We start from the raw sequence: 12,751 nt of genomic DNA on the forward strand, positions 1-12,751 counted from the left end.
AAACTCCCCCGTGCCGCATTTCACCTACACAAAACTCAGAAAAGTCAGAAACTTTGCTAATGTCCTGGCCAGAAATCAGAATGTGGGCAGTCCCCGAAAAAGGGGCACTACAGCAGCAGACAAAAGTGCATAACTAACTAAACATGATGGCATTACACTCGACTGTACAGTTGACACTTGGCACAATTGGAAATTGGTCATGCATGGTCAGCACAGGACATCAGGGAACAACGGGAGAGAACAGGACACAACTTGGAATCAGAATCCGACTGCGCTCTTCTCGGGGTGCAGAAAACTGCAGGAAAAGTGAAAAAGCAATTTTCCAGCCACTGTCTGTCTGATTATGAGAAAATCTCACTCAAACACAGCGGAGAAAATGTAAAAAGAGGGAAAAGACTTGCAATTTTAGTTTTGTAAGGGAAATTTGTTTGGTAAGTCACTTCAATTACTGAATAATACCTAAAAAGGAGATAAGAAATTAAATTAGGGACGCTTTTAATTTATTAAAAGGCTGGAAAACAAATAAACTTTTTTTTGAGATTCTTGTTAATTAATAAAAACAGCCAAAACAAGAAAGAAATTTTTAAAGAATCACAAAAGGCAAAAAAAAAATATTTTATCTAGGTCGCTTTGATTTATAGAAATATCTTGAGATACATAATGTTGGGCAAGCACCTATCTTCAGTGTACAACATTTCTATGTACTATAAACATTAATGTATTTATTTTTCTTTCAGTGACGGATAGCAGCAGTCAGAATAAGGCGCCTTGGACCAGTTGGGTGCACTCTGATAATGACGATGCCACCTACTTTATGCTGCAGATGCATCCCGATCTCGCCGATCCCACCGAGCAACTGGGCATGGAGATCGAACAGGATGCCAACGAGACGGTTACCGACATCCTTCAGAGATTTGGTAAGGACGTTTTGGTCAGGGGTAATATCAATCTCACCGATATGGACGATCTGGACTTGAGGTGTGGCGGCTTGGTTCGTCGCACGAATATGTCCATTTTGGGATCCAAAGCTGTTGACTGCATGATGCAGCGTTGTACTTTCACGATGAATGCTCCCGAAATATGTCCTCCGGACTATAAAGAAACCGATGAGATCATTTTCTGGGTGTACTTCTTGCTGAGGTGAGTTTTTCAGCTTACCCAAAAATAAATTTCCGATAAAAGTTGAGTTCTAATAAGTTTGGAATACGAAATACTTAAAAAAGAGGAATAATACATTCTTACTAGAAACTGAAAATAAAATATTTTTTTTTCTACGATTATAGATTATAGTCTGTTAGATAACAGAATACTTTTGATTATTTTTTAAATGATTCCAGTTGTCACGATTCAACTTTATTCATTTTTCATTATTCATAGCCAGTGTACCTCATTATTTTTCGGCATTATTTCGACATCATTATCTGTGCCCTCGCTTAGATTTTCCCCTTTTTTCACAGATTTTTGGCCACCACAATGCTGTCCGCCGGAGTAACCATCATGGATCCGATTGCCCTGACAATGATTGAGAAGTATGGCGGCGATTTTGGACGCGAGCGTTTGTTCTCCAGCATTGGCATGGCCATATTCTCTCCGATAACGGGCATTATGATTGATTACTCCTCGAGGGGATTGGGCTATACGGATTACTCGGCAGCCTTCTATACGTACGATGTTCTGCTGGTGATATCCACAATGTCGGTGCTGATGATGCCTCTTGGCGAGAAACTGCCGGCGGATAATGTGTTCCGAGATCTTTGGAATCTGCTAAAAATGCCGCATGTTATTGCCTTCATTTGTTTCCTGTTTGTGCTCGGTAATTTCTGGGGCTTCATCGAGAGTTTCCTGTTCCTGTACCTCAAGGAACTTGGTGCCCCGAACTATCTTCTGGGTGAGTTTCGATTCATTTGGATCTTCGAAAGAATTTGTATTTATGCAGGTGTATTTTGCTATGAGTAGGAATCACCATCACCGTGGGCACAGTGAGTAGTATTCCATTTCTCTACGGAGCGGAGAAAATCACACGGATCTTTGGGCACGTTAATCTGATTATCATCGCGTTCTTCTCGCATGCCGGTCGTCTGGTGGGCTACTCCTTCATCGAGTGAGTGCGAATAATGCTGGTCACATGTCGGCCTAATGCAATTGCAAATTGAATTCCCTTCTCCTTCGATTAAGGAATGCCTGGTGGTGTTTTCCGTTCGAGGCCATGGAGTCGTTATCCTGCCATCTTATGTGGGTGGCAGCGGCGACCTACTGCTCGATTCTGGCCCCGAAAAGTCTGCTGGCCACTTTGATTGGTGTCCTGGGCATGGCCCATTTCAGTTTGGGTAAGTAGTCTTCTTACAGTAAGAGAAAATATCAAATAGTTTTATCTTGAAAATAGTTTTCTTTGCACATCAAATATATTTTTGTGATATTTTTAAAATTTATAAGTATTTGATTCTTAAGGAAACCAATGAAATCGATCTATAACAATACATATATTATATTTTCAAAGTAAATAAAATATTTTATGAGATTGAAATCTATAATTATTTTATAATCTAAAGCACCATCATAATTAAGTAAAAGAATTTGAAAAACTTACGCTAACACTTTGTTAAGTGAAATAGATAAATAAGGATATCGAATTCCCGTTAAACATTTTTTCTCAGTGCACCTTCCTAATGAGCCACTTACGTGTATGTAATCACATTTGGTGTGTCTTCAATTTAAGGGCGCGGCAGTGGTAGTTTTACTGGAGGACTCCTCATTGGCCAGTTTGGCACTCGGGATGCCTTCCGGTACATGGGTCTGCTGGCCGTGGTGGGCGGCATTGCCTATGGGCTGCTCCATCTGATTTGGCTGCGCAAATTCGATCACACGACGGAGGAGTCCGAGGAGGAGGTGGAGGCCGTGGAGGCCGGAGAAACGGAGAAGCTCACGGAACCGGCCACAAAGGAGCAGGGCACTTCGATGTCCTTGGAGCGGCTGAGTTTGATGATTAAATACAATCAGATTGGCAGTTTGTCATCGCTGCCCAGGGGATCGCGGGTGAGTTTGGCATAATCAAGAATCCTTTGTTTGCGACCAGTTAACAAAATGATATATAATTAACAAGTTAATTTAAAGTTTAAGTTAAGGCTCTATAAATGGACTGTTGAAACCCACTGAAGAAGACCCTATTCTTGATTACCCCATTTACTAGGGTTTTGTGAAAAAACAAACTCGAGTTGGTTTCTTTCGGATTTTGGCTATAAACACCTTTTTTTTAAGCGTTTTCTTGTTCTAACTTAGCCTAAATACCACGCACAGCCAAAATAATAACTGTTGTGCGCAGCCAAGGACCTAAACAATCGAATTCAGGTTAATTTAAAAAAAATTTTTTTTTCCAATTTGCGCCATTTTGATAAGGAGTAATCATCATGAATTTCTGCAGAAATCGGCCTAAAATGAAATATTTTAGCTGTGAATGCCAAACGATTGGAAATTTTACAACGAATTTAACGAGGTATTACATTCCATCATTTGGCCATTATTTCCCACGGTTTTGAAAAAACCGAAATAAAAGTTGGCTTTTCGGATCTTCCGGATTTTTGCATTTTTCCATAACTTTTTGCCGAAATCGGTCTAAAATACATTTTTTTAAGCTGTGAATGCCAATCGATTGGAAATTTATTAACGATTATAACGAGGTAGCAACTTAACATAATTTTCATATTTTGGATATGTCTACAATTTGTATTATTGAGTATATTAACCTGATTACTTTGAACTGTTTTGTTTTTTCGTAGCCCAAAATCCAAAGTCCATCTGTCAGAGTGCTATCTTGATATTATTTTGTTAATGATCCAAGAAAAGGCCGCTTTTAAATTGAATTTTATTCCTGCCTGCAGGCCGATATCCATGACCATCTGTCGGTGCGTCGCAGCAGCTACAACGTGGAGTCCTTGAGGGGGGTTCCCCGGCACAGCAACATCGGGAGTGCCTCCAAAGTGGATATCCTGCGCTCGGCGCTGGAGATTAATCACAAGTCCTCGAACAATTCGATGCTGAGCAAGGCCGATAACAAGACGTCGAATCAATCATTGGGCCGCAATCGGGCCGACAGTGCCCCGAAATTGAATCACAGCAATCTGAAGAATATTTCACAGCCAGCCCTTGAGGGCGTGGTCCTGGAGGTGAGTAAATATCTGTTTAAGGACCTTTCCCGAATGAGTGTGTGTGTGTGTGCGTATGTGTGTCTCCCTGATTGCTGTCAATTGTTTTGATTTCTGTTTTTTTTTTTTTCATGGGAACCTAAGCTGCTCTCTCCGCGGTCGTATGTTTGGGTTTTAAATGCCCAACATCTGCTGCCACAATAACTTTTTAGCATGCTGCCGCGTGTCCTTTGTGCCCGGCTGTATCCTGTCTCTGGTTTTTGCCTTGACAACAGGAAGCACGAGCCAACTGCATCCGCATCTGCTTCGATTCTTTCCACATCCACTCAGAAAAATGGGCAGCCACATTAAGAAAAAATCTTAAAAAGATACATGAAGAATAAAACTGCCATTCTAAATCTGATACTAAAAAATATAAATGAATTTTTTTAACATTTCAAAAGTCTAAAGTTAAATTTGATTGGTATAATCAACATTGATCATGTCATATCTATGCAATGCAGTGTTTTAAAACTGTATTTAGGCTAACTAAACTATTAAAGGGTAATTAAATGTTTTTTTTTTATTTTTTCTGAGTGTACCCTGGTTAGAAGAGAGAGATGGGGCTAAAGAGGCGGTTGTTTTGTGTGTTTGGCATTTGGTTGCCTCTGTCGAGCGGTCGTTTCTTTTGATGCCGCTCTAGTGGATTCGATTTCTCTCTGGTTTCTCTGCTGCTCCTCTATTCCTGCAACCGTGCAGCTCGAATTCGAGCCGGGTTTATTGGTTTTTGTTTTCCTGGCAAGCATATTTGCCGCTGGCCACCATTTTTGCCAATTTAAGTTCCAAAGAGAGAGAGACTTTCAAAAACCCGGGAATAGCTCGGGGCTTAATGGGGAAAATCGCATTGGAAGCATCATTTTTGGTCGATTATGAAACAATAAGCTTTTAAATTCAATTAGAAGTGGAAAAAATGTAAATGCAATTTAAGATGGTTTTTATAGAGTCTTGTTCTTAACAAAAATCTCTATTTGCTTAAATTAATCGTAACAGATTATGTAAGTTATTTTAAGTCACTCTGTTTTAAGCACTTAAAAATGTTCCCAAGAACTCATGAGCTAAATAATATTTAACAAGAAAGGAAAGCTAACTTCGGGCGGAGCCGAAGTTGATATACCCTTGCAGAATACTCTGTAAATTATATTCTCCAAAATTATTCATATGATGCATTCTTAATACTCATAAAAAATCCGAACTTCCTAACTTTAACAACAACAAAGTTATGGCATTTCCAATCGTTCAGTTATATGGCAGCTATAGGATATAGTCGGCCGATCCTTATGAAATTTGGTAGGTCGGATTGATTGGCCAAAAATAAAATCCATAGAAAATCCCAACTTCCTAACTTTACAAACACCAAAGTTATGGCATTTCCGATCAATCAGTTATATGGCAGCTATAGGATATAGTCGTCCGATCCTTATGAAATTTGGTAAGTCGGATTGATTGGCCAAAAATAAAATCCATAGAAAATCCCAATTTTCTAACTTTACAAACACCAAAGTTATGGCATTTCCGATCAATCAGTTATATGGCAGCTATAGGATATAGTCGGCCGATCCTTATGAAATTTGGTAGGTCGGATTGATTGGCCAAAAATAAAATCCATAGAAAATCCCAAATTCCTAACTTTACAAACACCAAAGTTATGGCATTTCCGATCAATCAGTTATATGGCAGCTATAGGATATAGTCGGCCGATCCTTATGAAATTTGGTAGGTCGGATTGATTGGCCAAAAATAAAATCCATAGAAAATCCCAATTTTCTAACTTTACAAACACCAAAGTTATGGCATTTCCGATCAATCAGTTATATGGCAGCTATAGGATATAGTCGGCCGATCCTTATGAAATTTGGTAGGTCGGATTGATTGGCCAAATATAAAACCCATAGAAAATCCCAACTTTCTAACTTTAGAAACACCAAAGTTATGGCATTTCCGATCAATCAGTTATATGGCAGCTATAGGATATAGTCGGCCGATCCCGGCCGTTCCGACTTATATACTGCGTGCAAAGGAAAGAAGGGTGTGTGCAAAGTTTCAATCCGATAGCTTTAAAACTGAGAGACTAGTTTGCGTAGAAACAGACAGACGGACAGACGGACAGACGGACAGACGGACATGGCTATATCAACTCAGGAGGTGATCCTGATCAAGAATATATATACTTTATAGGGTCGGAGATGTCTCCTTCACTGCGTTGCACACTTTTGACCAAAATTATAATACCCTCTGCAAGGGTATAAAAATTGTTCCAACTCATCTTGCAAAATATCTTTACACATTTCGTTAGAAATACATTAAGATACCTATTGGCAAGCTCTTTAAAAATTGTTAATAATTTATTGCATTGGTTACTGGCAGCTCCAAGCTGCAATTGCAATCGAGCAACCAGTTTCGTCCGACCTTTCCTTTAATTAAAAACTTTCCCATGATATATGTCCGGCAATTGATTATCCCCCCACCACCCTTCTCAACCCCATTCAGCTGCACTCTCAAAGCCGCTTGTCAAAGTTAATTTCGTAATTAATTTTCAATGCTTTGGGGCGAGGCTTTTATGGCAACTAGGCAACCATAATTCAATAAATCAAACGCTTGCTGCAGCCAAAGAAATGAGAGGCAGAAAAACCCAACAAATTAATGAATTTATGAACAAGACAAAGTTTTCCTCTGGCAATTGCTCTTTCGCTTTTTGCAAAAACATTCCGATGCGAAACAGTCCAAACTGACAGTTCTGCCTCCACACATCACCGAGCTATGAAATAAAACAAAACAGAACCAAGCCCTAGAAGACCAAGAGTTCACTACAGTATTTTTTAAAAAGGAGAAGCCTCAGCGAGGAGTTTATAGTTAGGACACTCATAAAAATAATATAATATAATAAAATAATAATATATAATATAATAACAATAATATTTTCATAATTTAAATTTGTAATACATCTAAAGAGTATTTTAAAAAGAATAATAACAATATTAACTGAAAATGCAACGATCATATTATAGATAAAGTTCATCGAGATCTATTAATCAGCATTGAAAATCTTAATTTTTATTTGGCATATGAACAGCAAAAGTTGGCGTCATGAGTGGAGTTAAATAACACGGAGATTTATCATTTAGCATACCCTTTTTCTTTCTGTGTGACACCCGTAGCTTGCAAATTGCAGGCCAGTCCGGCGGCAGAATCCCGAACCAGAACCAAAACTTCGCTTTGTGCAAAATAAATTTGCCAAAACCAGAGAGACCTGAGAGCTTTCTATTCGATTTTCGTATGTGTGAGAAAGGGGGTGTTTGTGTGTGTCTGTGTCTGTATCTGTGTGAGTGCATCTCCCTTTACTATATGTGTGGATAATATATGCTATAGCCAAAAATGCCATTCGCATACAAACAGGGCGTGGAATCAACATTTTTTCCCAGCCGCATGAAAAAGTATCCAAGTGGTTTGTTAACTTCAATACCCGCTGTGGATTTATCCGTAATACCCAGCTCCATGTTAATGGTAATGTACAAGAATCCAACAAAAACAAAAACGAAAAGTAAAAACCAAAAATAGTCAAAATGAATTGAAGCGAGAGCATGGAAGATCGAATGCAGAATTCCCCTTTGCTGAAGAAATATTTATACATATGAAAAAGAAAAAAAAAGAATATTTGAAAAATAATAAAATTGTATTTATTATTTATAATCTCATAAAATATAGCTGATAGAAAACATTGCGAAGAATAATATTTTAAAATAGTCTAATGTCTTCTCTCAAAAGTAAAATTAACTGAAAGATATTTTTAGAAGCAATTTGATGATGTTATTTCTAAATGTCCATTTGGTTCAAATTTTAAACGCTTAAGAAATGTGAGGAACATTTTAATAAGATTTAAAACTAAGTCGTAAAAAACTATAGAGCGACTTAATTTTTGTACTTTTCCTTTGAACGCATGTTATTGGCAAAAAATCTAAAGCCAATCGATGCGACCCTTCTGCAAAGGGTAATTCGGCACCCAAACATATGTAACTGCGACTGCATGGCATGTCCTGGGTCCTTCAGGACTCGCTTGTTCTGGGATGCAAGCGCCCGAAAGCATGCAGCACTGAATGCGAACAAACAGAGGCCATGGCGGTGGCAAAAGCAACTGAGGCAGCAGCATCGTTCGCCAAGATATTGCACTACTACACTGGGAAAAATTAATCACAGCAATTGGTCAGCTTTTTGGGTTTTTTATGGTATTTTAATGGCCTTGGTTTTTAAAAAGGAGGTAAAGAATAAAGTCTCATATAAATAATAAATAATAACTCTAAAATACAAAATTTTATTTACGTAAAATTGAAATTCAAATGGAGTATGAATGTTTTATTTGATAAATATTTTTACATTTAGATGAGATCCGTTTTTGTCTTAAATCCGAAAATTCTTAATCTTTGATAACTTTAGTGAATTTCAAAGAACTATTTTCTCTCTGTGTAGGACTGCTGAAAAATGCAATGGCATGTACAGCTACCATTGCCGCTGCAGCTTTAGTCGGTTGCTTTTTTTGAGGGGTGGTGGGTGGAAAGTGGCAAGTAGGAGAAGGATATGGTGGTTCTGGCGTCGCAGTTTGCCAAGCCATCCGGGCATTAAGTTATTTCGTTGAATTAAAGCCCGCACTTGCGCCATTTGACTTTTGGGCATCACTTGTTTTTATGTGCATAACCCACAAAACCAAGCACCTCCCATTTCGACCCCCTTAACCCCCTGAAGCCGCCGTCGCTGTTGGCTTTTCCTCGCTGAACGCTTAGTTGAGTTTAGTTTAATTTTGCACACTCGTCGAGCAATTTGAGCTTGGTTCCTCACATCAACTCACATCCCATTTAGCATTCGCTTTTGGCCTCCTTTAAAGTTGTGTACCTTGAAAAGTGTCCCATTTTCTATTGTTAAAAGGTTTTTTTTTTCATGCGCTTTGATTTTGTTTACGTTTTACGCCAAATGATTTGTTGTTGAACTTAATACAAGTTGACAAAAAGGGAATAACAATGGCAGCTGTTGCAAAAAGCAACAATGTGTGCCCTACCACGGGAGGGGTTTGTGTTTTGGGGGGCGGGAAAGGGGGTGGCTTGGGTGGCAGGTAATGGGGGTGGGGGAGTGCAAAAGAACAACAATGCCATAGGATAAACAAACAAGGCGAAGCAAGGCAACGTCTGTTCGAATGTGGCAAATCATTTCAAACTTTTCAATCGACATTGGTAAAACATTTCGGTGAAATTAAAAGTTAATAAAAGGGTTAATTTAGGAATCAATCAAAAAAAGTAAACAGTTTAAGATAAACGTAAATTACTTAAATATTGACTAAGCTCTTTTAAGTTAACCATTTTTGGCATAGTTAAACAGAATAATACTTTTTTAGGGTTATTAAACAGCTGACAAGTTTATTTTAAAGTATTAATTATAAATACAATTTCTTTAATAATATATATTCTGCCCTTTAAATATTTAATATGATTGTGGATTATAGAGAGAAACTAGTAAATTGGAAAACTAAATATTTTAGGCTTATTTACCGAAGCTAATACATGAATTACGGGTCTGCAGTTTCCTTAGTTTTGCACCACTGTAACTTGTATATGGCAGAATGAAATGAATCCCAATCGCATGCTCAATATTTTAGCATTGCCAAGGCACACGTCTTTGTGTATGTGTTTTTTGCACAAATGTATGTTTCCACTTCCTTCGACGATTTCCGGTTTGCCCTCTCTTTTATTTACCTCCTGCTTTCTAGCTAGGAAAAATTCCCATTTTCCTCCACACACACATACATACAGACTTTTCTCTTGCTTCCACTTTTTGTGCTGGAATTATTTTTATTTCTTTTTCTATGAAAGCAATTTATCGATGTGTGAGAGGAAGGACTGCAACGAAAAAATAGAAATATTTATGGGAATGATCGCAGAATGAATGCCACGTAATTCGATGCTGTTGGCAACATTTGTCATTGTTGATTTTGGCCAGAAACGACTTTATAGCCAGCCATATACGTAGCTCGTCCGTCGAGGCCAATAACTTCTTCAGCATTACGCACAAAAAGTGAACGCGAAATTGCGCGTAAGTAATGCCCATTGTACGCGACTTCAAAGGACAGGGGCGGGAAAAGTAGTGGCTGAGGGGGGCTTAAAAATACATAAGGACAGAGCAATTCGAAGCCAAACAAAGGAATGGAAACAAAAGCAGCGCAAAATGAACTGAACAGGAACATTATAGAAATTCTTGCCCCTCTTTTTCTAGGTACACACAGGAAAACTTTCAAAAACACACAAAAAGAAACGGATACGTAATTTAATATTCTTTTAAAATTTCTTGTTTAATTCATATAAGTATTGAATCACATGGAATGCAAAAAGCATGAACAAATTAAAAAAACTGAATATGAAAATGAATTCAACCAATGAATATAAACTTTTTGTAAACAAAACAGTAGAATGGTTAAATTTCAATAAGCTGAATATAAAGTTACAAAATCTTAAAATATTTATTAGGAACACAATTTTTTAAAGCACTTGCATATCAATTGAAACAAAATATAAAAATTAATGTCCTTTAAGCTTAAAAAACTTATAATTTTTCGTCGCGTGCATCCTTTTATGTTGCCTCCATTTTCCTCTGAGTTTCCTCCCGTTCTTCAACACACATGGCACTTAAGATGTGCATTTCTATACAGAGGTGTACTTGTTTGTGTGGGTGAGTTTGTTGGAAAACTTTTGTGCATTCAACTGCAAGGCCGGTGCATTTTCAGACCACCACACTCACCCACCCCAACACTTTTTTAATAAAAAGCCAAACAACGAGCAAACTACGTTCGATGCCTGGCGAATTATCCAAAAAGTTTGATGACGCGGAAATGCCTTTCGACAATAAAACAAAAACAAAAAAGAAAAGGAAAGAAAAGAAAAACACCAACTTCAATGCAACTGCTGCGTTTATTCGTTTATTCGTGCATATGTGAAGCGAACTCAGGCAGAATGCTTATGGAATCGAGAATTGAGTAGGGGAATAACGAAATCGTCATTTGAAATTCGAATGGGGGCGCTGAGGACCATAATAGTAACATACCCTCTTAAAGACACGATAGGAAATAATTATGGAGTGGTTTTAAAGGGCCAAATCAAGATAAAATAGTACCATAAAAGATTTGTTTTAAATTGAAAATAAATATTGAAATCTTTATATTTACAGTATAACATATGATTTATGTTTACTTTAAAATAAATCGTTCCTGTACTTTTTTTGTAATTTAGATGTATCGATTCTCAAATGATTGGATGGGGCTTTTTTAATTAAAAAATTTTATATATTTTATTTATATTTTCTTATTTAAAAATAAGGCAAATATTCTTTTAAATTTATTGTGCTATTTAATTTAGCGTAGCTATCTCGCAATATATTTATAAAATATAAATATCAAATATTTTAATCAAACTGATTAATTGAAATCAATGGAGTCTTTAGAATCCTGTTTGATTAGCAAGCTTTTCACGGGATTTACAAGCACGGCTGTAAACAGGTTCATTATGTGAAACGCATACATCTAGAATCCTCTTTAAACCATCGAACCAAGCCAACAACTCCATTAAATATAATTTATCGGCCACTTAAATTTCATGTTCAAACTCAAATTAGCATGCATGTTGATTATACTTGCCCGCATGTGCATGGAAATCCATTGAGGGCGCAAAGGGAAAAACTAAAAGCAAGTTGAGTGAGTAAATTGTAAATAGCACTCTACACTGCACAACACGATGGCGGTTTTATCCGCTCCTTTTTTCATTTTCATTTTTTTTTTGGTGCTTTTGTTTTCATTGCGCTTGGAATTGGTTGGTTAATTTTTATGCTCGTTATGGAATTGGTTTTTGCATGCATTTTACCTTTTTAATTGCTAATTGCATGTATGCGAATGGATGTGTGTGTTTGTGTATTTACTTATGCCGCAGCGAATACAGTACAACTTCACTAAATCATACTTACCAAATTTTTACTACTACTATATGTAGTTATACTGTTTTTGGCATGACCTAATTGTTGTATTTACCCTATTTATTTAGCATTTGGCATGGCAAAAGCATATTTGTTAAAAAAAAAGTCACTCACATGTGTGTTTTATTTGCATTTTTTTTACTATTTCCTAGGATCAGGAGGGTCGCAAGGTCATTCCCGAGGAGACGGAGTTGCACGCCTCGAAGACCACCGTCAATATGGGGGAGGAGAAGGCGGAACCACCGGCACAGCAGCAACAACAAGCAAATGGAAATGGGAATGGGAAAAGTCCGCCACAGCAGCTGGTTGACGAAACGTCCGACGCTACTTGATGGACTGCCAACCCAATTCTCTGACCTGCCACACGTGGCGTATGAGTGATATTAATAAACCAAAATGCGAAAGGAGAAAGAGAAACATAAATTTGATAAACGAAACCTATTGTTTAGTTGTACATGTGTGTGTTATGTTATATAAATGTATATGTCTATGTATAAATTATGCAAAAACTGAAAAACTGAATAAACAAAAAAAATATATCAAAACTGGTAATTGTTTTCCCATTCAAATTGAAT

General features: G+C 37.4%; 1 protein-coding gene across 2 annotated transcripts in view; it reads left to right on the plus strand.

Annotated features, from left to right (window-relative positions):
* The window catches only part of LOC108037935, a 30,354-nt gene extending 17,609 nt beyond the window's left edge, over positions 1-12,745 (plus strand). The window contains exons 5-12 of one of the 2 annotated variants that reach the window (XM_044459476.1): positions 738-1,140; positions 1,458-1,888; positions 1,957-2,101; positions 2,176-2,327; positions 2,717-3,033; positions 3,876-4,160; positions 7,572-7,679; positions 12,329-12,745. In XM_044459476.1, the coding sequence (XP_044315411.1) occupies positions 738-1,140; positions 1,458-1,888; positions 1,957-2,101; positions 2,176-2,327; positions 2,717-3,033; positions 3,876-4,160; positions 7,572-7,679; positions 12,329-12,508 (2,021 nt within the window). In that variant the 3' untranslated portion in view covers positions 12,509-12,745. The remainder of the gene's footprint in view (positions 1-737; positions 1,141-1,457; positions 1,889-1,956; positions 2,102-2,175; positions 2,328-2,716; positions 3,034-3,875; positions 4,161-7,571; positions 7,680-12,328) is intronic. The other variant, XM_044459477.1, reaches the window with a different exon arrangement.
* The last annotated feature ends 6 nt before the right edge of the window (positions 12,746-12,751 follow it).

This window comes from Drosophila rhopaloa, unplaced genomic scaffold (assembly GCF_018152115.1).
Source record: "Drosophila rhopaloa isolate 14029-0021.01 unplaced genomic scaffold, ASM1815211v1 contig_2, whole genome shotgun sequence".
NCBI classification, from domain to species: domain Eukaryota; kingdom Metazoa; phylum Arthropoda; class Insecta; order Diptera; family Drosophilidae; genus Drosophila; species Drosophila rhopaloa.